General features: G+C 42.3%; 1 protein-coding gene across 3 annotated transcripts in view; it reads right to left on the minus strand.

The window, feature by feature from the left end:
- pdzrn3b (PDZ domain containing RING finger 3b) overlaps window positions 1–27,054 on the minus strand; it is a 322,095-nt gene that overhangs the window by 22,926 nt on the left and 272,115 nt on the right. For all 3 annotated transcript variants that reach the window (XM_038810681.1, XM_038810683.1, XM_038810682.1), the window contains 4 exons: window positions 16,034–16,118; window positions 12,042–12,140; window positions 10,030–10,092; window positions 7,555–7,656 (listed from right to left, as the gene is read on the minus strand). In XM_038810681.1, the coding sequence (XP_038666609.1) occupies window positions 7,555–7,656; window positions 10,030–10,092; window positions 12,042–12,140; window positions 16,034–16,118 (349 nt within the window). The remainder of the gene's footprint in view (window positions 1–7,554; window positions 7,657–10,029; window positions 10,093–12,041; window positions 12,141–16,033; window positions 16,119–27,054) is intronic.

Raw genomic sequence — 27,054 nt, forward strand, 5'->3', positions numbered from 1 at the left:
CGCCACGAGTCCAGAGAGACCACGTCAATTGAAATCATGAAGATTTTGACTCCGGAAGAGGAGCACCAAGAGTCCAGAGAGACCGCGTCAAATGAAATCGTGAAGAATTTGACTCCAAAAGAGGAGCACAAAGGAAGCAAAGATGAGGAATCAAATCCACCACAAATGACTGATGTCACCATCATCAATGCAACATCAGATCAGTCTCACCATTCTCGAGACGAAACGTTCAATGCAACAGATTCCACAAAGGACACTCGCACCAATAGCTGTGACAATGACTCAAATTATCCACACGGGACACTCATTGAGAATAACAAGAAAAACAAAAGCCACAAGAAGCACAGCAGAAACGAGAACAACAACAGCAAGAACAAAAGCAACATGAAGCGCGAGAAGAACAACAAAAATCGCAAGAAGCACTGCAGAAACAAGAACAACAACAGCACCAACAAAAACTACAAGCACAACAACAAAAACTACAAGAAGAACAACAAAACCAACAAGAAGCACAACAAAGATAGCGACAACAAAGATAGAAACAACAAAAACAGCAACAAGAACGGCAACGAAAACAACAAAGACAGGAACGACAGAAACAACAGCAATGAAACAACGACTTGTACAAAATGGTACAACTCTGCACATGAAGGACAATGGCACAGCACACTGCAAAACAATGACAAGACTACAAACATGCCATGGGTTGACAACGAATCGCACAAACCCACATCTGCTCCAGAACAAGCAAGCACACCAGCTTTCAAGGCAGATGACATAATAAATCGATACCACAAGCACAGAAAAAAGTCCATGTCAGTTAACATCAGTGGTTCGACCATGCAAACACCATGGGATGACGTATTGGTTAATTAAAATAACAAGAACACCGACAACATTCACCACGTCAACAACAACAAAAGAAAAAACTCAGTGAACAAATTCATCAAGTTTGGACTCATAAATGTTTTTATTAAGATTGGACTCATAAATATAAATTGGTTTTGTAAAATATGCAATAGCACCATCACTTGTATAGATACACACATCATAAGTAACTGTTTTGTACAATTTTCTTTAACGATGTACAGAAAATATGTAAAGAAAAAAGGGGGGATGTGGTTAATGTAGATCTGAGTAGATGTAATACAACTGAGCAAGCACTAGAGCAAGTTCTCCCCGTGTGTGCGTGGGTTTTCTCCGGGTGCTCCGGTTTCCTCCCACAGTCCAAAGACGTGCAGGTTAGGTGGATTGGCCATGATAAATTGCCCTTAGTGACCAAAAATGTTAGCAGGGGTTATTGGGTTACGGGGATAGGGTGGAAGTGAGGGCTTAAGTGGCCGGTGCAGACTTGAAGGGCCGAATGGCCTCCTTCTGCACTGTATGTTCTATGTTGTCTAGAATAGACGGTTTTTACATTGTACAATTAATTACCTATTTACTAAGGTTGACTTTCAAAATTCAGAAAAAATATGGGTGTTATAATCTATTCATTTACCTGTACTAAAATAGTAAATGGGAGCAAAGTTAAGAGACGCAGAAATTCTTTCCAAATTTGACTTAATTGAAAGCCAACTCATAAAGATGTGCGGTTAGTTGGATTGGCTAAGCTAAATTGTCCCCTAGTGTCCAAAGGTTAAGTGGGGTTATGGGGTTGCAGGGCAGCGAACCCAGATAGAGTGCTCTTTCAGATGGCCGGTGCAGGCTCAATGGGCCAAATGTCCTCCTTGAGCTCTGTAGGGATTCTATAATAATCCATTGAGACACCACCCACCTACCGAAACAACAACGAGGAAGAAAGCTGTACAAGGAAATTCTGCAGAAAATACATAAATTAAGCAGTTGCGCCCAAGAGCTTAATGACAGAAAATATGTAGATACTGACGAAGGTCATAAGGTTAAAGGAAAAGTAAAGGCTAATTAGGGAGAAAACCCTCTAAGTTATCAGTGTCATGGTTAAGAACTGGAAGTCCACACTTCGACAGTCAGACCGTCCAGTCCAACCACACACAATCAAGGGTGTGTGCAATTTTCCTGTTATGGTTTCTGCTGTATACAACATGCCAATTACCTGTGAATTTTCATTTCAAACAATAAATTCATGATCCCTATTTTGGGGACAAAATTAACATTCCTAACTGTTAATTGAACAGCCTCAGTTGTTTTTCAACATCCTGTACAATAATGGGTGAGACTTTGCAATCTGTAGCAAACCTACTTGCCCACAGATTATTTATGGGCTTTTTCCTCGGATGCATCTTTCAGTCTACTGTTGAAAAAGTGCAGCAACCGTATTTGTGATCAGGGCAAACAATTGTGGTATTTGACCAATCAGGTTGAATAATCATGAATGAGCAGAGTAGAGTCTGAACTAGGAAGTGTCAGTTAGAATATTTAATTCAATGTGAAATCAGGTACGAAATGTACAATAAAGGAAAAAAATGCCATATAATGAAATGAAAATCGCTTATTGCCACGAGTAGGCTTCAATGAAGTTACTGTGAAAAGCCCCTAGTCGCCACATTCCGGCGCCTGTCCGGGGAGGCTGGTACGGGAACCGTGCTGCTGGCCTGCTTGGTCTGCTCTAAAAGCCAGCGATTTAGCCCAGTGAGCTAAACCAGCCCCTTACATAGAGAGAAACAAACATAAAAGGAAATGTTAAAGAAAGAATATATTTTTAAAAATCTCCAGCAACAATTAAAAGCTGAAGGAATTAGGCTATGGGTGCGATTCACCCCAAAGATTTCGAAGTTTATTTGTGGCAGGTTTTCAGGGACGCTTAGTCACTTTTTTGGATCCCGAGGGAGTTTTTCATTGGTTTAGTTCACACTTAGAATTTTCTTTTGTACTGGGGAGCTGAACTCCGATATCAGGCCACCATTTTGAAAGGGTGCCCCGATCTCTAAGTGAGCTTGTGGGTCACCCACATCCCTCACCCATGAGCAATGTCGCCCCCACACACATAGACACTACCCCAGATGCCAAAGTGAGGGCACCCTGCTATGGGGTCCCTGAGGGTGTCCTCTTACAGCAGCCCAACCTCCCAGAGTCCCCCACCTACTTGACCTGCACTCCCCCACCCTTCAACCTCCCCACTACCCTTGCTTTGTGGGCATGACATCCCTCGCTCCCTGACCTTTGGCAGTGCCACTTTGGCACTCAGGCCCCCCAACATCCGGGCAGTGCTCTTGATGGCTTGGCAGTGCTATCCAGAGAGTCTGGCAGTGCCAGGGTGGCAGTGCCAAGATGCCCATATTCCAGGGGGAGGGTCATGGAGCCACCCTGAACTTACCATGGGCAGCACGGTAGCACAAGTGGATAGCACTGTGGCTTCAAAGCACCAGGTTCGATTCCCTGCTGGGTCACTGTCTGTGTGGAGTCTGCACATTCTCCCCGTGTCTGCGTGGGTTTCCTCCGGGTGCTCTGTTTCCTCCCACAGTCCAAAGACGTGCAGGTTAGATGGATTGGCCATGATAAATTGCCCTTAGTGATCAAAAAGGTTAGGAAGGGTTTTTGGGTTATGGGGATAGGGTAGAAGTGAGGGCGTAAGTGGGTCAGTGCAGACTTGATGGGCCGAATGGCCTCCATCTGCACTGTATATTCAATGTACTATGTTTATGTTCTCATCTAGGGGTCTCCGATGGCCCAAGAGGACCCCCCCTCCCAGACGCCATTCCGCCTGGTCCACGTTTGTGTGGACCCGCGCCGGGCTGCAGCCTCCCTGGGGAGGCCGGAGAATTGAGGAAAACCATCGGATCCCAGGCAGGTAGGCTGTACGTAGCTTTACAATCTATTTGCACGAGCATCATTCGATTCCCCTCCCATTTGGGGTGGAGTCCTAACTTGCGGAACTCCGGTGAATTTCACGAGGCACAGAGCCTGTCAGGAGGCTCTTTGCAGGCCTCTCCCGGGACTCTTCGGCCGCGCTGTGCTCTCGCTTGAGCGCAACGCAGCAGGAGAATTACGCCCTATATTCATTAAAGTAACAGAGAGGGCACTTGGCAGGAGCCAAGACTTATCATGTATTAAAAATGTATTCTCTCTAGAATGGACAACCCCACCATTTTTTGGCAACTTTGGTTCACATTTATCACGTGAGTTCAGCAATTTCAGCTCATTCCACATATTTCAATGGTGAGTCTCTCAGTATTGTTCAGTTTCTGAAGAAGCAGGGCAACTCAGACAGGAACTTCTTTTTTTAAAATTCATTTACGGGATGTGGGCATCGCTGCATTTATTTCCAATCCCTCGTTGCTCTTCAGAATGTGATAGGGAGTTGCCTTCTTGAACCGCTGCAGTCCCTGAGGTATTGGATTTATACAATGTGACTGCACATTTGCAGTTGTTGGAAGTTGATGGCAGCTTCGTCTTAACATTACTTAAAAACAAACACCATCATCCCATTATCTCTAAAACTCATGGACTTCCACAAGACTCACTCCTCTTTAGGACCAGAAATGGCACAAGCAAGCCTTTCCTCCAAAGACCTGGCATGGGGACCAGTTCAGACCAGTCATGTTATAACTGAATCCACAGAAATCACAAGAATTACAAGTCCAGTTGAAGAGGGGGATTTAACATTAAATGAAGCAAATTAACCTCTTCCAAGCCCACACAATAGAGCTGATGGTGCAGAGATATATAAACAATTGTCCACGGAATAAACATGGAAATGGACACCTCAACAAACCTGTGCAACTGTGATCAAGCACTATTTTTCCGATGCTGGAAGCATTTCTAAACAGGGAATTTTCTGTTTTTAAATAGACTGATAAATTTAAAAAGTGATCAACATTTTCTTATCTCTGGCAATTCGTTAGAAATCTTACATGCTGAACGTCACCTTTTTCAGAACATGTTTCCTTTAGGACGATGTTTGCTATAATTATTCGAGTTGGATTCAATTTCAGAACCAAGAGCATTGTAGCAAAATCAGTTTTACAATGACAATAACTGTAATATACTAATATTTCTAAAGTATATCCCTGTTAATTGACCTTCTAATTTTGATAATTCTTTTCCTTTTAGTCTACCTGTTGGTGTTGAAATTAGACTGCAGTTACATTATTGTGTTTCTATGTGAAGTGGTTTTGATCGTGCAGCAACATTCGGAGTGAGGTTTCAGTCAATCTTTTGAATGCATTGAAACATGAGTAACGGGGCAGGTTCCAGTAAATAGTGTCAACATTGCTGGCACTTTCATTCTGCAGTTAGTATAACTTCAGCTCAATGTGATGCTCTATTATAAAAGTACCCAGGTGACCCATGGCACATTGATGAAAAGCAAGAATCCTAATCTGAGATTCCACCCATCCACCCTTCGTGACAGATTCTGTGAACTCAGAAATGAAGTCATCCAGAGAAAACTGCTGACTGCGAGTCCTTTAACCCTGAAATCTGCAGTAGAGATCGCTACTTCTATGGAACTTGCAACAAAAGAGGCTTCATTAATTGCAGTCCAAGTAAAAGTTCATAAAGTGGAGGCTGCTTAAAAACAAGTCTGCAAAAAGTCCACCGTGTCTTGAAATATGTCTATAAAATATGAGGAGCATAGATAGTCAACATCTTTTCCCAAAGGTAGGGCAGTCTAAACCTAGAGGGCATAGGTTTATGCGGGGGTGGAGGGGGAACAACAATTTTCTCTTTAAAAAGCATTTAGACAGTTATATGGGAAAGATGGGTATAGAGGGAAATGAGCCAAATGTGGGCAATTGGGACTAGCTTAGTGGTAAAAACTGGCTGGCATGGACAACTTGGGCCGAAGGGCCTGTTTTCATGCTGCAAACCTCTATGACTCTCTGTAATATGCAACTGCATGCGTCTGTGGAGAGGCAACTGCTGCTGAATTGGGGAAAGCTGCAGCTTCTCCTCAGAGGTGCAACCAACATCAACATTTGTAGACCCCCATTGTAGGCCGAGTGGTCACATGAGAATGCAGCTACAAAAGATGTCATGTGGCAGGAGCTATCCCTGGGAGTGCGGACAGAGCACATGTGTTGAAGTAGCTGCTGAGCTAGTGGTGAATAAACTACTCTTTGTTGAAAGTCCTTGCTGTTAGCGATTTGGCAAATCAATACATTTACACCCATGGCACAGGGAAGCCACACAGGCAATAAGGTGAGATGACCCTCAAGGGGTGTGCAAAGCAAATGCAATAATCGTGTAAAGTTGTTGTCCCAATAAAATCCGTGACTTCTGACTGACAGAAATGCTCCCCTAAGCCTTTCATTGTGGCTGACCTCAGACATACTGGTTTCACTCTTTCTATGGCTCGTATCATTTCAGCTTAACTTTACAATGACTTGTGGTATGCCCTCAGCTTCTCTAACCTGGCAAGTTGCAATGTAGCCTGTAAACTTTGCGCTGTAGACAGAGAGGGACTCCATGCTCAAAAAACCTCTTAATTGTCTTTTGAACTGGCACAATTCGGGGCCTCACGGTAGCATGGTGGTTAGCATCAATGCTTCACAGCTCCAGGGTCACAGGTTCGATTTCCGGCTGGGTCACTGTCTGTGTGGAGTCTGCACGTCCTCCCCGTTTGTGCGTGGGTTTCCTCCGGGTGCTCCGGTTTCCTCCCACAGTCCAAAGATGTGCGGGTTAGGTGGATTGGCCATGCTAAATTGCCCGTAGTGTAAGGTTAATGGGGGGGATTGTTGGATTACGGGTATACGGGTTATGTGGGTTTAAGTAGGGTGATCATTGCTCGGCACAACATCGAGGGCCGAAGGGCCTGTTCTGTGCTGTACTGTTCTATGTTCTAATTAGCCTCCAGACCCACAGGGGTTCCCCAGTGGACTAACAAACTGCCCCGGAGAGCGGCAAGTAGACGGGATCACATTAGGTTCTCAACCCAAATGATCCTTCCTGGAACTTGTCCACCCTGAACCCGTCTCAAAAAACCTGGGAAAACACAGCCCAATCATTAGAGTGGCCTGAAGGATGTGTCAAAAATGTGATAAAATGCTGTGCACAAATCTGAATGAAGTAAAAGGATAGCAAGCCCATAAGACTGAAATGATAACTTCATATTAATGAAAGTGATTGTATTCAGATCACACACACATTCAAACCCATCACCAAGGCTTTCCTCAGGGCGTCTCCTGCTCTGCTGCTGTACCTTCAGCAAGGTTCTGGTTATCAAGCATAAGAAACTCTCGGATAATTCCTAGCGTGCCTGTGTTTATTATTCTTGCTTTCGAGAGGCGATACAGGATAATTGCACCTTCAACAATTTTTACACAACGTTATTTTTAATTCAGAAATAATGAAATCCCTTTACTATACTAATAAAAAATAGATTTCTTTTGACTGTGTTCCTTGAAAGCAACTGATATATCAATGTATATACGCACACATTTATATGTATAATGTTTCCTCCTTAATTCCCGAGTTGTCAAATGTTCATTCATTAAAAAACTGGATACATTGTGGTTTTATGGTTGTGCTGGTGCAGGTAAGTGAGTATGCGCACGTACCCAAGATAAGCTGGGGTTCACGGAAGGACTTCGTAAATTAACAGTGAGTGGTCTATGCGACAAAGACAAATTCCCTTACCTGCATCTCAGGCCGTGCCAAAAGCAGAGAAATATTTTTGCTTTCCTCACTGGTCAGCAGGTCCACAGCTTCCCCTCGGTTTTGGATCTCAATGCCATTTATCTGCAGAAGATAAGGAATCACTATTCAATTGGCTTAAATGTAACGGAACTGGCTGATCGAAACAGTGAAAGGTAGTGATTAGCCATCAAACTCTGCGCTTCCTTGACAAATACCATTAATTAGTTTATTCCAAATGGGGGAATTACATAATGACATGTTTCAATAAACAGGAACCCAAACTCTTGTCCTTTCAGGTTTAAAACAAACATTCCTTTGTTCAGGAGCTCCAGCCTCAGAAATTCAGCAGTAACTTCTTAGCAGCATTGAATATACACAGGAATTAACAACAAAAATGACAAGTGATCTGATAACTGACCCACCTCAAGTCTGACTCCAACTAGTGACCTAAATGCAGCAGCCAACCCCTGACAATTTTCAATTTGATTTTCTTTCTCAGAAAGAAAAGCATCAGCAATCAACATTGTAAAGCTTGTCGCAATTGTGTCTAAAAGCAGAGGCCCCAATAATTTGGTTGTCATACTTATCGAAACTGCCTAACTGCATTTCTACAACTTTAAAACAATGTAGCATGTACCATATTCATTGCATAAATTTGAACAGGAGCTTTTCTTCTGGTTTCCTCTAAATACTACTACGACACCCTGCATTCGTGTGTGGTCAATTCCAACCCCACTTGACCTGGAGTCACAACACAAGTGAATTAACCGATAATGCTTAGAAAAATACCCAAAGTCTTTGGCTCTTGGCTGCCCAATAATTACAGTCACCTGGGGCAGGATTGGGGGGTCGGAGAATCGCCAGGACCGGCGTCAGTCCCGCCCCCACCGTGTCCCGCATTCTCCGCCCCCCGAGATTCGGCGGGGGCGGGAATTGCACCGTGCCGGTCAGCGGGCCCCCCGCGCCGGTCTGTGGGCCCCCCGCGGCGATTCGCCGGCCCGCGATGGGCCAAAGTCCCGCCGCTGACAGGCCTCTCCCGCCAGCGTGGATTAAACCACCTACCTGACCGGCGGGATTGGCGGCGCGGGCGGGCTCTGGGGTCCTGGGTGGTGGGGGGGGGGGCGCGGGGCGATCTGACCCCGGGGGGGGGGGGGGGGACCCACGGTGGCCTGGCCCGCGATCGGGGTCCACCGATCGGCAGGCGGGCCTGTGCCGTAGGGGCACTCTTTTTCTTCCACCTTCGCCATGGTCTTCACCATGGCGGAGATGGAAGAGACTGCCTCCCCTGTGCATGCACCGGTATGACGTCAGCAGCTGCTGACGCTCCGGTGCACGCGCGGACCTATGCCGGACGGCGAAGTCCTTTCGGCCTCGGCTGGCGTGGCGCCAAAGGCCGTTCACGCCAGCCGGCGGAGTGGGAACCACTCCGGCGTGGGCCTAGCCCCTCAATGTGAGGGTTTGGCCCCTAAAGGTGCGGAGAATTCCGCACCTTTGGGGCGGCCCGACGCTGGAGTGGTTCACACCACTCCAACACGCCAGGACCCCCCGCCCCACCGGATAGGGGAGAATCCCGGCTCAGGTTTGTGAATGGGAACACAATGAATCTTTATTAATAACAAGAACTATGATGAAATATGCAGCAAATACAACTGATTAGTTATTATCTAATTCCTAATTCTCCACCTTAACTTGCCTCCCACCTTCTGTACACACGCACACTCACAAGGGAGACAAATACAGGGGAGAGGGGACAAAAATCATAACTAAAAGGGAAAAAGAGTCTTTGTTTCGGATGGTAGGTTCTAGTGCCTTATTCCTCTTCAAACTTTGATTTCAGTTTGAGATTTTTGTACATTCATTCAGGTCTCTGTAGTTTCAGAAATACAGCAAGCCTTTCTGGAGAAAGAGAGAGAAGGTTCTTTTCTCTGTCTTCAGCCTGTGATTGTTTTCCTGCAGATTTATTCATTCAGGAATACAGCACTCACAACCTTTCTGGAGAAAACAGCGGAGTGAGGGCAGGACCTTGTTCCTGTGTTGCTAGGAGTCAAACTGAGCTCCTTGGGACTCTGAAAATAATTACATTGGGATAGGATCCAATCACCACCTGTTACCGGGCAGAATACGGCCTTTTGGTCAGTTCATTGGCCACCTGCCAATTCTTCAAACAGAGTTCCACCCCATCTCTCTCTGGTGCCGAAAGGTCTGAAATTCCTGTTCAAACAAGCAGACGGGCAGGGTGTTCTCTCCTGTAACATATGAATTCCTAATTCTCTCTGCTGCTGGACTTAATCATCTAAGGCTCAAAATGATAATGGCACAGTAAAAGAATGGGGAAATAAGGGAATAAACAGGGAGGACCCTTACAATACGTCGCTACTAAACTGCACAAGTTGCGAGAAATTTCTCTAAAATGTATAAATAAAGATACAAATACAAATAGTCACACCTATGTTAATAGAGCAAGCAATTCTTTACCTGAATTATTCGATCCCCTTCCCTTATGCGGCCATCCTTTGCTGCAATACTGTTGGGATCAATCTGAAAATAAACAGTTTTTTTATTTAAAGTTCAGTTCAATCATTTCTTTCCTGCTCTCCTTTCCAATGTTACTTTGCATCATTGTTTTCTTCTTTGAGGGCAGGACTATTGTCCGCAATTCTGCTGAACTGCCCTGCCACGGACAATTTATGGGTTCAGCAGTGATTAAGATTTTCTCATTTTTGATGGGGGGGGGAATATACACCTGTTCTGCATCTCAGCCAGGTAAGATTGGTAGATCAACACAGAAATAATTATGTTGCAAATCCATATCTTACAACTTTCTGATGCTTCCTGAAATAAAATCTGTTTTTGGTTTCAATAAAGATGAAGTGTTGTAAAAACTCAGCAGGTCTAGCAGCATGTGTGGAGAGGAACTATTCTTCGGAACGTTCCTGCACTTTCTGTTTTTATTTCAGGCCTCCAGCTTCCGCAGTATTTTGCTTCTGTTTTTGTTAAGGGGCTTCCCTCCAGTAGCATCCTAACTGATGGACAGTTAAAACTGCCCAGGCCATTTGCCTGCTGGAAAGCTACTATTCCCAATTTTAACCAGTTAAGGCAAGAGGCGGGCACCTTTCTTACATTAACGGGACCCGACTGCACCTTTAATTGGCAGCCTGAAAAAGAGTGCTCCTGGAGCTTTCAATCCTAGTAAAAACACCAGGAAGTGGAGCTGGAGCCAGAGGAGACCCAGGCAGGTAAATGTCCTGCACAGCCACCTTACGTTACAGCCATCATTGTGTTTTCTAAACAAATGCCAGGGCTTAATATGATACCTTTTTGTAAGGAAGTGGAAGGGGAAATTATATTTCAGGGTTCTGTTGAATACACTTATTCTGGTCTGAAGCACTGATGTCAAATTAGATTGAAGAAGTTGCGGCCAATTGTCTCAGATCCACGGTACACTTCTTCAAAGTGGTCCAGGGGCTTCAGCAGGTAGGATCTGCTCTTCTGAATACTTGATATCTGTTATATATCAGGTTGCTCGTTCTGTTTTGTCTTTGGAGGTACTGTTAATTCCAGACCCCTTTTGCTTCCCCACAATTTGAATTTTAACATGTTCCTTTATTTGCCTCACCTTTCCCCTTGCAAATTTTGAACACTTCGCATTTCTTTTTTAAGTCATTTCTGATTGATTGGTTTATTTATTTAAGGTTGTCTTCATGTGCTTATTTTCGTGCCTAATCATTTTTTTTTAATACTTCAGTATTTATTTGTTTTAGTTTTCCATCCAAGTTAAACTTGATATTTTTCTCACATTTTTCCCATCAAAATCTGCACAAAATCAGGTTAAAAAAGTCAGAAACTTAATAATCAATATCTCAGTCATTAGCAACTGGGCACTATCAAGGGGAAGGCATTTTAAAAATATCGTTCATTGCCTTCTGGGTGACTGGTGACAAAATTAACTTGGGTTTGGACAATTAATTTCATACTCAATTTTATTTACTCTCCGAATTAAGCGCCAACTTCAAAATGTTGCATTTCATTAGGTTTTATTGCACTGGCTGAGATCTATATGCATGGTATTTATAGAAAATGCACACTTTATTTGCACTCTGTTGTACTAATGGAAATCAGCAGCATCAATAACCTAAGTGACAGCAATACTGAACCTCCTCTAGTTATACTTAAAAACCTGCATTGCTGAGTTTGACTATTCTTTTGAGAGACTCGCTTTAAATCCCCTTTCCTAAAACGTGAAATGTTGGTGCACTTTTTTTTGTTATCTGTTGCCAAGGAGTCAACATTTAATTAGACAATTAGATGGTTTTATTTGGTAAAACCCGTGGTGGACATGCTGAAAAATAACAAAGTTGAAGTCATGACAGTGATGGCAATTTAATATTCTACACTGAATAATTCGGACCTCGTCATTCCTGTTGTACACGTTACTGCAGCCAAAAGCAAATTTCTCTTTTAAAAGTAATGCAACACGTGCTTCTTACCTCGCTTACATATATTCCCATGTCATCTTCATCATCTGTTCTGTAGCATACTGTGAGACCAAGCTTGTCCTGGCTGTGCAATCTGTACAGGTCTACTTCCTAATCAAAGCCAAATTGATAGAGAATTCAGCAGGTTTGACTTCTCACTGAAATTCAAATCTGACGTTCAGATTTGATTACAATGCTTCCATTTTATTTGCCTTTGGTTAAGTTTCTCCCACTAGAGTGACATTGCAAACACTCAACAGGAACACTATGCATCATGCAACAAAGACCTTGATGGAGTTTCAATCACTTTGTTCGAGCGTGACAGATTCATATAGAAAAACCATCTTCCATTGAATTAATACCAAGTTAACCTGCATGCCCATGTTTTGAATGGTATTCTGGAGCAGAGCTGTCAAAAGTCCATGGAAGGAAATGTATATACTTTTAAATAGTTGCTGACAATGGCTTGACTAGAAATCTAATATTTTATTTATGTAAATGCATTAATTTTTCTTCTGTAGCTTTTCTTTTAAAAGATAAGTCTACAATAAATGTTGCAGCAACCTCACATTTTTAAGAAATTACCATGGTTAGAGTGTGAAATAATTCGAAATGGAATATATTTCATTTCCTTAACCGACTCATCATACAATACATCTCAAGCTCCAAAATAAAATGGAACTTGACTACAGGCAATTTATTTGAATTTTACCTTCCTTCATATATGTACATGCATATATGTGTGTTTTATATGGATATAAAAATTCAATTGGTGTAAAGTTGGACTTCAGCAGAACACAAGCCAGGTGGGGTGTAAAAAGGGCTGATTTTTTTTACTATCCTTCATTTTGGACTGCTGCTCAAGATGAAATGCATTCTCTTGGAGAATCTTTCTTCACATCAACATTCTATTTTGAATTTAAAATATTTAACCTTTATGAAATGTGAAACTATTTGATTATTTTACATACAAAAAAAACCAAACATTTAAAAGCTTAAAGTTCAAAATAAAATTTCTGCTCATTATTTGAGATCACAATTGGGATGCCTTTTCAGCACTGCTGTACGTCAGTTCAATTCTGGGTCACCCTTGCACATAAGTCTCTGAATCAACAGACGGGCTGTCATTCATCACCAATCTTTTCCTACAGTGCCTGTTTTCCTCCAAAGAGGGGTTAAAAGAACAATGGCCAGTATTCTCTTCTCCTGCCAGCAGTGCACCCTGCCAGCCGGTTTCCCTGCGGCATGAGGTGACTTCAATAGGAAATCCCATTGACAAGCAAGGGAGTAGAGCCAGCGAACGGAGTGTCACCGAGAAACACGCGGCTAGGGGAGCGGAGAGTGTCACCCAGTATTTCCTGTATAAACACTGTGAGAGGATATTGATCAAGAGAAGATATTGGACTTCTCGTGAAATTACAAATTGGGCTAGAATGCATCACTGAAACTGCAATCCACAACAAAAATTCAATATCGGAATTGGATTGTATTCCAAGGAGTTGTAGTTAATGCGTGACACATCAAAGTCTGTACCATATAGCATCAGAGATCTGGTGCAACTACAGTTGACAAGAAGGTGTGTGTCTCACTATAACTGCATATTCCGATTGTAGATGACTGAGAGGTATGTCTATCACTAAGTGTTAGAGGGCCATTAAGACAATTTGAAAAATACATTATTTATTGACAGCTTTGCATGACAGCTGCCAAGCAGACAGGCAGACCAGCAATCTTTGTCCTAGATTTGCCAACATGTGTAATTTGCTAGATAAGGTGCCACTGACATATCTGCTGACTTTTATACATGCTCAATCAATTTGATAAGTGTTCTTTGTTTTTTAACATAAATTATTTGAAAAGTGTCGAAACAGTATCTTGAGAAACAAAATCCAGATGATTAGCTTTGATATCAACTGCAGAAAGGAATGACAGCTATAAGCCTATTAAATGTGATAGAAGTTATTCCATTTCAGGTAATAAAATGGTAAATATTACCCACTGCCTGGGGCTCTTGAATTGTGAGTTGGTCATTAATCAATGTTAGGCAGGGTCATAGTGCCATCCAACTCCCTTCAACCTACTGAGGGTCGTTTACAGGAACACAGGTTTCCATAATCTCCTACAAACTATGAGCTGCATTTTAGGATTTTACCAACCAATATTGTATACAGTAACTGGAAAGGCAACAAACAAAAGGCATATTTTGGGATCCTGACTTGGAATTGATTTGCAACATTTTTTTAAAAATTACAATCGTTATGCTTCAGACAAATGTCCATTACGTTTTTAAACAGAGTTCAATTTTGCAGCATGTTCCTCAGAGAATGCATTTCAGGTAGAACTAACTAAAGTTTGGTGGTGTTTCCCAATTCAATTCTTTGTTGTTCTATATGCTCCAGGACTTGTATGTAGTCCCTTAGGAATTGCTCAAATCACATGCAACTTGTGTGTTTTATGAACTTTCGATTCTCTGTACACTAATTTATTGTGCACAATAATTTTATGTGCCTGCACCTCTAAAATATATTTCTAAGACAATATGAAACTTGATCTACTATAGAAAATATTAAAATGTTAATGTGTTGAAAACTAATATCAAGATAACTTTTGACACTAAGTGACTATTTTCCGTCATTTATGCTCTCCGGAAGATACCAGTACTTACAAACGTACGTCAGAGATATTTGACTAAAAGTCGTCCTTGACAACAAAATTCATATCATACATTAATGCATCCCTCAGCTCCTTAAAAAGGCATTTTTAGAAATTGAAATACCTTTTGCCAATCCAGCTTGTTTGCACTAAACTGTTGATTTGAGAGGTTTCAACAATAGCTGATCTTTACATTGCTACCACAATTAAATTCCAAGCACGTCTATTGGAGAGAAACCCCATAAGGCTGACTCGATATTTTTCTTGCACGGTTCGACATTTCCATTACAGTAAATGGAACAAGTGTCTCTGTGGTCTGTTCAAAAGCATTTATCAACGGACAACAAAAAGTAACTGAGAAAGGTACTGGAGCTCTGCTTTGTTAGTACTTTGACCTCTCCATTGATCTTAGTCTTCCAAGATTTGAACAAGCTTCTTTAGTGGCTCAAGACATACTATCAGGTCATTAAGAGTTTCCCAATGCTCAGCTGCCTGTGTCATTGCACCGCTCACCTTTTGCCACCACACAGTATATCAAAGTCACCATTATTAATGGCTTGGCTCACATCATCACAAAGGAATGAACAGTAAAAAGTTCAACATTTATGTTTGATATTTTTCCTTTTCATATAACACATTACTGTTGCAATGTAATTATTAACTATTACAATTTATGTGTTGATTTCAGCTGGTGCTTTGATGTGTTGATGATTTATAATAAAAAAACAGCAACTTTGAAAATTGATTACTTGAAAATAGAAATATTCCAACTTGTTATACAGTTAATGACAGTTGGAGATTTTGCAATTTATTATGAGGTTTCAAAATATATCAAATGTAACAGGAGCCAAATCTTAATCTTCTGGAGAGCACATTACTATCAAAAGCCTGAAGAATTATTAACACATCAATTGTGGAATGTGTTAGCATCAGTCCTCGGAAGAAGTGGCGTACTTCACCATTATATCGACTTGCATCTACTCTTGATCTAATCTCCATGGCTGATATTATAATTAAAGATTCTATTGATTAAACATTACAGACCAAAAAATAAAGATGTATGTCCTGTCTTCCTTCAAGGCAGTTTTGACACAGTGGATTGAAATATTGATATTTTGTCCTTTGCAAAAAAATGATAGATTCTGCTGCCACCTGCATCATTAACATAATTATTAAGTACAAATCATCAATTATGTACACAAGGAAAAATGTGTGAATCAACCAAGTGCAGGACTAAGTGTGAAAGGTCAAGAAAGCCATCTAAATATTTTACAGTAAAATTAAGAAAATCTTCAAAGTTTTAAAAGACACCAGACTTAACAGTCTTGCCGACCTCCATAAAATGAGCTCACCTCATATTCTAATTCTTCTCTGTCCATTTCAGTTTGCAATCCTAAGAAGTCATTTGAATCATAATAATCCTGTCCTGATGGGTGCCTACCATGAAAAGAAAGTAATGGTAATAAGGTGATTCACATTTTTAATTCAATTATAATTTGATACCAAAACAAAATAACTGGAGATGATGCAAACAACACTATAGTGGATTTCATTACACAAAAGAACCACGTTCATTTTTTTTGAGAGTGCTTCGAGTAACTAAGAAAAGGGATCGAAATAGTCACAGTTGGAGTCTGTACTTCCAGGCTTAAATGGCCTAGAAGTGGTTGTATTTTTGTTGTTGGTATAGGGAATGTTGTATCAGAACACATGCTTATATAGGAAACATACCACTGGCTTCTATAAAATGTACTGCATGGCACAGCACGCATCCCCTTGCTTTTTATAGAGCACAAAGAACATCTTGCAAATCAATAATTATTTAACACACAAAGGATCTGCAGGATTCCTTATTGTCAGTATTGCCCAATAGCTACACTTCCCAAACAAAACAACAGAATTGTTGTTTACGGTGTAACAACAAGCTCCATTAATTCTAGCAGAAAGTGTCAAAATCAAGGAATCCTTGGTCATTATGTAATATTTTTGGTGCTGTTTGACTATTAAAGACTCTATAATGAGCCTACAGAAATATAAAACACAAGCTTTATTGGAACTCATCTCACTGCTCTGGTGACATCTTCTACAAGAGAGAAAATCAAATGATATTTTATCACTTCCTGTGGTGATGTACAGAGCATATGATTAGTATATTAAACAGTTAGAATTAACCTACTGTCCTCTAATTCCCATTTCTATAATGCAAAGACCAAACAAACCACACAGGTGTGTTGCACTCCATAATCTTATTTTATTCTCTTAGGTCCTCTGTGATTCCGCTGTGGGATCTCCTCCGCTGGAGGGGACCCTGGAGGCGGGGGGAGGGGGGTAGGGTGGAGGTTCTGCACGCAGCCTCAGACTCTTCCGGACCAAATGGGAGCTGGTAGATGACTCAGGTTCGCCTGTCAGGTTGCCATCTGGATTGGTGGATCAATACGGCATCTCTGGCCAGTTCGATTGGATAGATAACAGCTTCCACAGGGTAAGAGGCTGTTTCTGTACAGCAACAAGTGCACATTTGTACCATCTCACCGTACAGTGCTCAGTTTGGATGCAGTGAACATGGTGTCTGTTCAACCACTTGTCCATAGCGAGTTTGGTCTCGGATCCAAACTGGCTCTTCTGGTTAGGTTTGGCAGGTTCAATGCTGGAACAATATTTGTCCTCTTCCCCTCTCACTTTAAGTCATCAGCTTGTACCTCTGGCATGAGATAGAGTGTGCGTGTGCACCCGTGTGATTGTGCGAGAGGGAGAGAGAGAGAGTTTGAGTTCTCAGTATCTTTCCACAAGGAGGTCACATAGAGACCATTTTGGAATGACATTGAATAAAAGCTCAGAAATGAAGATTGAATGGCATTGTTCTTCTTCAGCAATACTTTCAATCTCCGCACTCCTCTTTCAGCTTCACCATTGGCTTGAGCATATCTTGGTTAGCTGGTAAGATGGAGAAATCTATACAATGCCGTGAATGTATCCACTGGTGAACTGTGGTACATTGTCTGAGATTGCAAGGTCTGGGATTCCATCTATTACAGATATCTTCTTTAGCAATGTAATTACCGCTTCTGAGATCTGACCCTGCAGTTGCTGTACTTGTAGACATATGGATTAGTACTCTACTACAATCAAGAACATCGTATCTCTGTGCTCAAAGAGGTCCATCCCAAGATGTTCCCATGGTCATGAAGAAAGGCAGATGATATTAATGATTCTCTTGTCTCCTGATGAAGAATAGCACAAGTAACATCATCATCTTCATATCATCTCTTCCATCAACCTTGAGAGACTGGGCCACCAAAAATAATATTTAGTTCTGACTCGCCATTTTGTGATGCTCAAAACTCCTTGATGCAATTGTATGTCGAGTCTCAGAACTCTTGGCATGACCACATGCTCGTCATAAATGAGTAAATCATTAATTACACTGAGATGCCCTAAGTTCGTAGCACCGGCTGAGAATGGGATTGAGTGATGGATGCTGGCCATCCTTTGACACAGTACTCTCTGACCCAAGTACATTCTTCATCAGATTTCTGTGCATCTCTGATTTCACCTTGTTACTGAGTTCTGATTATTGCCGATAAAAAGGTTTCCACCACTTCAACAAGTTACATCACTTAGTTCAGGCCTTGCCACTGAATACGGAATAAAGCATCTGCTGCTTTCTCAAAACACATCTTGTCTTTGCATCTAACTTCATCAACCTGTCTGAATTGTATTCATGGAGGCATCTTTTCAACTGCTTATAATTGCTAAGGGTTTGTGATCTGTTTCTATCTTTAAGTTGAGACTTCAGACCATAATCTTCAAATGTCTCGTAAGCCTATGTTGCAGATAGTGTTTCTTTCTTGTTCTCCACATATCTTCTGTTCAGTCTGTCAGTAAACTGGTCTGTGCTTTCCATCCATCTTTATCTGAAAGAACACAGCTCCCAGTCCTGTAGAAGATACACCTGCAGCCATAATAGTGGGTAGCTGAGTCACAGTGAAATAAAATATCAGGTGAAAACAGCATCTCTTTGATAGCAAAACAATTTCAAAAGTTCTCAAAATACCTCTGTTGTGTTTCCTCCCGGCACCACGTACTGACCTGTCATAACAGCTTACATAGTGGTTCACTGACCACAGCAACAGTGGGCAGCAACTTTTGAAATTGGTTTGCTATACCCATGCATGAATCTCTGGCGCTCTGACATGATGTGAGGAGCTGGAAATTTCTTGATTGCTTTAGTCTTCTGTGGATCCATTGGATGTCTTGGCAATACACCCAAGGAACAGTGACAATCGGCTGCAAAGAATTCGCCGAGTGTAAATCCCAATTCCTCCAGACATTACAGCACAACTCCCGCTCTAGTGTCATGAATCTTTATTCCAGGATGCAGAGCAATGTGGTATGAGGTCTTCAGCTTTCTAAATCTTGTGAATAGCTCCTGAAATTCAGCATTGAAGTTTTTAGGCTGATCTTTTTGACTTGTCAGTTCCTTCCTCCACTCTTCAAATTAGATGTAAGTGGGTACAGGCTTTCCTGCTCAAGAGCGAGGAACTCTGATTCGGAAGTGATTTTTTCCCCTCTTAATATTGGTGGGTTGTGCTCAGTTCTATGTCCTCAAGTTCAGTCCTTCCCATCCATATAGTTTTTGAATGATGGCTGAAGAGAACTTGCCCCCCCAATCACATTTCAGCATCGGAAGGAACTGAAATGGCTGCACCCGTGTCTAACTTAAAGTGTGTCTTATTTCCCTCCACTAGAATATCGGCACTCCAGTAGCTGCTGCTTGGTTCCTGGATATCGTCTGCTTCATGGATTTTGCCATCTTCTGAAAGCTTCTTGCTATGGCACACAAACTGGAAGTGGCCCATCTTTTCGCATAAATGGTATTCGTTTTTTTTTTTGGTAGGGCAATTTCACCACTGTTTTTTCCCGTTAGACCAATTACGGTTAGCTGGGGCTGTTGATGGACATTCTTGCTGTCTCCCCTGCTTTTTTCATTAATGGCAGCTTTCCCTTTTTTTATATTTGACATACTCTATGGAGTCAGCTGCTTTTGAGATGGGGCTCTTTCTGTCACCTCAAATCACAGATCTCTCTTGATAAGTGGTCGGACAAGGCATCACCAGATACTCCCCCAATGATTCTGCCTCTTGTCAATTCATCTTTCAAGCTTCCATGTGCACAGTTCCCTGTAAGTCTACACAGATAATTTATGACTGGATCACTACTTTCCCCTTGATGTTGGGTACATTTGTTAACTTTAGCCAGCTCAAAAATGGAATTCTTTCCAAGAATGAATTATGTATCTATTGCTTTGATACCCTGTGTGGTATCATCTGCACTGTCACTCATTGCATATAATAACATACACACCTGGTCACTCCTTGCTTTCGTAGCGAGGCCCGATGCAGTGCATATCTGGCAAATCTCCGATAAGATTTCGGCCTTGCTGCTGCTTGGTTGAGGTCTGTGATCTTCACAAAGGTTTCAGGCAAAGGTAGAGACTTTTCATTCATTATTTAGCCCCCCCCCCCCCCCCGCCACCATATAATATCCTTGGTATTGTTTGACTTGTATAGAATATATAATATGTTTGCAGGGGTATATAAAACTCAAGCATTATCGGAACACTGCTCTGGTTCCATCTTACACAAGGCTGTACATGAGAGCACTTGCTGTGAATATGTACACTGTATAAGATTCGCATATTAAACAATTAGAAATAACCTATTACCCTACACTGTACAGTCTCAGAGGAACAACTTGAAATGCTCCAACCAGAATTGTTGACATTTTTGCATGCTCTTGGGATGTGGGTGGTTTTGACAGGGTTTAATTGTTGCCTATTTCTTAGTTGCCTTCAGCAGGTCTTCTCCTTGACCTGTTGCAGTACACATGCTGCTGTTTCTCCCATGATGGTGTTATGACAGGAACTGCAAGGTACTAACCCAGCATATTGACTCCTCTGAATAATCATTGTGACTGCATTCAAAATCCATCTCTGGTGCTTTTCTACTGATTTATGATTAAAATCCTATTCTCCTTTAGTCCAGGTTTCACATCCCGAAGATTCATCTTGATGGCACCATTCAGACTTTTACAGCACTGATCACTCTTCCCACAATAGTTGCCATTAAAGCAGTAGGGTTCACAGAGGCTCACGAAAAGCAATAGAAAAGCATGAGGTCTTTAATCAATCATCTCAGTTCCAGGACCTCATTGTAGGGAGTTCCTAAGCTTCAGCTGCTTCATCAATGACCTTCCCTCCATCAGAAGTTTGAAGTGGGGATGTTTGTTGATTGCACAATGTTCCGCCCTGTTCACGACACTTCCAGCTTTGGGGCCGACACCAAAGGGTTGTTGACAGCATTGCTTCACATGTCTCTACCATTCCTCAGTGTCACACTGAAGGTATATCCTTCAGAGATACTGCAGTATTAATACATATTAATAGTCACATTTTCTGTTCTTTATAGCAAAAGATACAAACTTACTCCACATATATGAAAACAGCTTTGAGGTTCATTTTTATACAAATGTTTGCACTGAACACATGCTTCACTCAAAAAGAATTGCTCTTTTGTGTCGCTGGCTAGGTCAGCATTTATTGCCCATCCATAATTGCCCTTGAGAAGGTGGTGATGAGCTGCCCTCTTGAATTACTGCAATCCATGTGGTGCATGTACACCAAGAGTGCTGTCAGGAAGGGCTTTCGAGGATTTTGACCTAGTGACAGTGAAGGAATGGTGATATATTTCCACATCAGGATGGTATGTGGCTTGGAGGGGAAATTCAGGTGGTGGTGTTCCCATGTATTTTCTGCTCTCGTCATTTTAGGTGGTAGAGACTTTGGAAAATGCTTCAAACATACCTTGATGAGTTGCTGCAGTGCATTTTGTAAATTGTACACATAACGTCACTGTGTGTTGGTGTTGGAGCGAGTGAATGTGGAGGTGGAGGATGGGGTGTCAATCAAGCGGGCTGCTTTGTCCTGGATAACGTTGAGTTTCTTGAGCATTATTGGAGTTCCACTCATCCAGGCAAGTGGAGAGTATTCCATCATACTCCTAACTTGTGCCTTGTAGATGGACAGGTTTTGGAGAGTCAGGAGATGACTTGCTTACCACAAATTTCCTCGCCTCTGACCTGCTGTTGTAGCCATAGTATTTATATGGTGTGTCCAGTGTCTGGTAAATGGTAACCCCCTCAATGGGGATTCAATAATGGTAATGTCAGTCAATATCAAGGGTTGATGGTTAAATGCTCTCTTGTAGGAGATGGTCATTACCTGACACTTGTGTGGAGTGAACGTTACTTGCCACTTGTCAACCAAAACCTGGATATTGTCCAGATCTTGCTACATTTGGACACGGATTGCTTCGGTATCTCAGGATTCAAAAGTGGTGTTCTTGCAATCAGCATGTCTCTTCTGCTGTTCGCAATGGGCAAGGTACACACAGTACTCAATCAGCCGATGGCTCCAAACACAAAGCACAATGTCCAACATAAGATGTGATTCTGCAATTGGACATTTGCTAAATAAATAAAAAGAAAGAGTACAAACTCCACACAGTTACCCAAGGCTATGAATCAAAACGCGGGTCCCTAGCGTTTTGAGGAAGTAGTGTTAACCACTGGGTCACTGTGCCGCCCAGTACCAATGTGAAGACTTTGAATAAACATGCACAACTAACATGACAAGATCAGTGAGGAATTCTTGGTTAATAAGTGGACCGACGCAAATTATTTCTGTCCCCTCACTGTTGCACTAACTCAAAGAAGTCATTTGCTTTCTTCTCATTATGAGTGAAGTAAAATATGCAAAGAACATTTTTGTAACTGAGCTTTAAAGTGTATTACTCATCACCAAATCTTACTTCAAACTAAATGAGCATATGTCAAATATTAGTGAATGGTCATTTAACATAAATGACTTTGCGTCTTCCCACGAGAGTGTAAATTTTTAATCAAATCAATAGGTCTGTGAAATTTGTGGGAGGCAGGGCAATGGTTTACTTTCAAAATTCAACTCATTCTTTTGTAAATAAAATCAAATGATAAAAAGGAAATGGCTAGATGGTCTCACAATGTCTTTTGCTCTGCCTTGCACCCTCTGTTTCATGGGTGTTAGAAAACGTAGATTAATAGTCATGTAGATCTAAGAGATTTGCATTAGCATTGATTAGCTGATATCATAATTTAACAGCTATTTCTTTTTGTTGAATGTTAATATAACATTAAATAAACAAACCGTTCTCAACTGCGAAAGAGGGAAGATGCAAAGGTCCGCAGCATTAAACAGTTTGATGAGAAATTATTAAAGAAATTACAAACTTGAAATAAATGCCATTCAGGTAATTGGAAGTATTTCTAAATTTTGCAGGTAAGAAATAGATAGATTAAAAAAACAATCTCCTCTCCCTGCTGGTTCCAGTTACTTCATCCAACCTTTTTTCACATTATGGGTCTCCAGTTACATGAAAAGAAATTGAAAAAGCTGTATGTATTTAACAACACATAAAAATGTACCATCTTGAGAACGCAATATATTTTTTGCACCAAAATGATCAATGGCACTTAGGAATTTTGTAATTTTATCAGCAAAAACTGTTCAAAAATGACCAGCACAAACACACGTATCTTTGAAAAGTTATATTATTACCACTGAAAGCTAAAAGATCAATTTTCATCACTTTTCAATATATGTTCAGGAGGGTAACCAAAACAAATGATATAATGCTGTAATATAAACCTGTAAAACAGTTATTATGATTAATGCTTTTCTATCAAATTTTCAATGTAAGAATGGATTCTGGATTCCAAAAAAGAATGGATAATGGATGAGCAAACAAGTATCCATTGCACAAACATATTCAAGGACCATTATACAGTATATAGCTACATGAGATGTAAGTGCATTTCACAGTGTAAAGACCTATGAGATAGGCCAATTATATAATCACTATTATTGAAACATTGAAAAGATAGGCTATGAAATAAATAGAAATGTACAATTACATTTCTCTCAAGTTGGCTCGAAATGAATGAAGTTTTTACATTCTATTTAATCCTCTGAGTAGTCCATAGTCGTGTTGAAAATGAAAGAAACCACATATCTCGCAATCAGTAAATATTTGTTCACGCATGGTAAATCTCTCAACCCACCTAAGGATTTTCTTGACAGGTGATTTTTTGCAGACAAACTTAATTCTGATCGTCAAAACAGCATGAGGGAAAACAAACTGACCATTACCAAGAAACAACCGACTTGAGCAGCTTTGTCACGGTACTTTCATAACACTTTATTTGGAATACCTTGGGATATAGTGCAATACAGTAAAATGATTTCACATTATGGTGGTCGCTCAGGTAATTGAATGAGTTATCAGATAGTAAGAGTGGAAATATTAACCTATTCTACTCTCTTAAATGTAATACTCCCGTTTTTGGCTGTGAAATACTGGTCCAGACTGAGCAGTTGTAATGACAGCAAAACTGGCTGATTAGTAAGCAGGTTCTAGTGTCTGCACTTGCAAAATTAAACATGAAAGTCCAGAAGTTGCTGTCCTCAACTCGTTGTTCCGTCATAGCATGTGTTAATTAAGTTCTCGTAGATAGAAATCTTAGAAATCATTCATTTGATGGAAACTTTCAGTTTTTACACTGTTAGTCTCACGATAAAAGATTGTACTTTGACGACTATGGTGCAACTGGGTTTTAATGGGCATCCCAATGCAGCTGGCCAGCTCCAGACCAACACAATATTACTTAAATCAGAGGCAAACTTAACTGGGCTAAAGATAAGGGTGGGAGGTGAGCTCGAGGTGATACAGTTCCACATCTTTGTGAGGAAGTCTGCAGCAGCATGCCTGCTCATCCTGGCTCTACAAAGGAAACTTTTTTTCATTTACCTGCAAAGTTTCTTCTTTCTTCTGATATGTTGTTGATGTGTTTCAGCTTGGTGGGAATCACTGTAAAGCCCCCTATTAAACTGCTACTGCATCAGTCTAATTTCATAGGGCTACGGTTAACATTTATTCATGAGGCATCTGCCCAAGTCTGCCGGGCACCTCATCTGATGCCAAACCAACGGCGTTAAAATTGGAGATTAGTGGAAATGGAGCGACTCCATTTGACCTGCATTCCTGCTCTTTCTGGTCCAATAAGGAGAAGTACAAATGGAGCGTGCATATGTATCTATTTCCCAGAAACATTCCATTACATCTGGCCTCCTGTTTCCTGACCAATCACGGAGGACTCGCAGAAAGATGCATTCATTCTCTCAAAGTAAATATTTCTTATTTAAGGATCAATGACATGGGCTACAAGGGCTGGTCATAATTTGGATTTTGAAGCTGAAACGATCACTGAACACTCTCCAGCTCTTTCATTCTTACCAGCAGCTTCTGCTGTGGGATCACAGGAGATGCAAAATGATGGGATCAACAGGTCAACCTCTCCAACCAAGGAGGCATGGAGGTGACCAAGGACACAGTGCACCAAAAGGATCCATGGGTGAAATTCTTGGCCTTGTGAAGTTGCAAAGGCGAACTGTACTCTGGCGGAGAATTGGCCGTCCGGCCAAAACCGAGGTCCGTGCCCGACGCCGATTTAGGCGACATGTTCTGGTCCCTCGCTGGCGGCATGCATTTAAATGTGATTAGCATGTTTGACCCACTGTGCTCTGGGCCTCTGTGATGCTCTGCCCCTCTCAGGCGGAAGTCATGCTGATGCAGTTCACAAGTATTTACAAATGGGGATTGGGCACCATGGCTGCTGAGGGGTAGAGGGGGAAGGTAAGCAAAGTTTGAAAAACTGTTAAAATTTGTAGCACTTGCTGGGGCTGGCTGCCGGGGATGGTGGGAGTAGCAGAGAGTTGGTCACAAGCTCCGTGGACATGCGGTGTTCCCTCAGGATTGGGGTGGTCTGGCTCAGGCCGCCATTGTTGCGGTATTTGTTTCAAATGCACCCATTTGATACAAGTTATAGGCCCCTGACTGCTCACTGTGTCCTGTAAATGTTCACAGAGCCTCTGGTCATTTGGGAGCCCACCCAGGCCGCCCTTCTGGAAACCCTCAGACCCCAGCTGATCCATCAACAGGATCGACGTGGTCAAGCTCAATCAGTGGCACAGCAGGTGCTGCCACTCCTCAGTGCACTCATCAGAAGCACAGCCCCACTTCAGGGAACGCAGGGGAATTGCGGAGCTCACCCCAAACAAATGATACATGCACCGTTGCTGTTGGCATCCGCCCTAGCACACTGCCCCTCTCAGGGCAGGGGCCTTACCAGTGACACTGTCAGCTAGTCCATTCCACAGGACCACTAGCTGTCTGCAAGCCCTGCCTGCCAACGGGGGGGGGGGGGGGGGGGGGGGGGGGGAGAAGATGACGTGTGGAGTTAACGTCCAACTCAGGGTCACCATGGAGTCTGCTGGATTTGGATGGGCAAGAGAGTACTCATCTTGCTAACATGTCTTCTCTTCCCCCCTGCAAAATGAATGAATGAATTTTGGCGTGCAGCCAGGAGTGCTCGCTATCTACCTGGCTCCCGCTTCCGACGCACGGAGGCTGGAGGCACAGGACCTGCTCAGGGAGGACCCTGCACAAGAAGAGCCTGCCCCAGAAGAGCAGAAGCCAGCTGGTGAGGCTCCAATGTTGGCCGTCTAACATGCCATGGAGGAGGTGTGAAGAAAGCGCGACAGCAGGGCACTTAAATATTGTCAGTGCCTGTCCTTCCAAGGAGATGCTGGACTGCCTGTGCCGCCAAAGACTTCGGCTAACGAAGAAGACCCTGCACTACCTGTGTCAGATGTTGGCGCACCTGGCAGCACGGGGATATGGAGGAGGACACCCGCTCCCGGAAACCATCAAAGTGGCGGTTGCGCTAAACATTTATGCGTCTGTGACTTTCCAAGGACCTCAGACATCCTTACGCAGGTTCATTTGTGCTGTGACAGATGTTCTATGCACCCGAGCGGCAGGCTGTGCCACCATCGTTGGCTTGCCCCAGGTTCTGGGGCTGATCCATACATGTCGTCCCATGAGCACCAGCTGGTCAGGGGGTGCCCTTCATCAGTAGAGCGGTGTATCGGCGTCTTCAAGATGTGCTTCCGATGCCTCCAATCTAGCCCAAAGAGAGCTACCATCATGCTGGCCTGCTATGTCCTGCACAACATCGCGCAGCAGAGGGGGAAAACATGCTGGAGAAGGAAGAAGAATGCCAGGCCTCACCTGACGAGGAGGATGGCCAAGAAGAACCAAGCATGGAGCCCGGACAACACAATAGGCCGCCCAATGTGTGTTCCAGGGCCATTGCACACAGGACAACCTCGTCACCTTCAGTTTTGCCAACCAAGAGGCCTGGCCACCAACAGCTCCGC

Source organism: Scyliorhinus canicula, chromosome 11 (assembly GCF_902713615.1).
Source record: "Scyliorhinus canicula chromosome 11, sScyCan1.1, whole genome shotgun sequence".
Taxonomy (NCBI): Eukaryota; Metazoa; Chordata; class Chondrichthyes; order Carcharhiniformes; family Scyliorhinidae; genus Scyliorhinus; species Scyliorhinus canicula.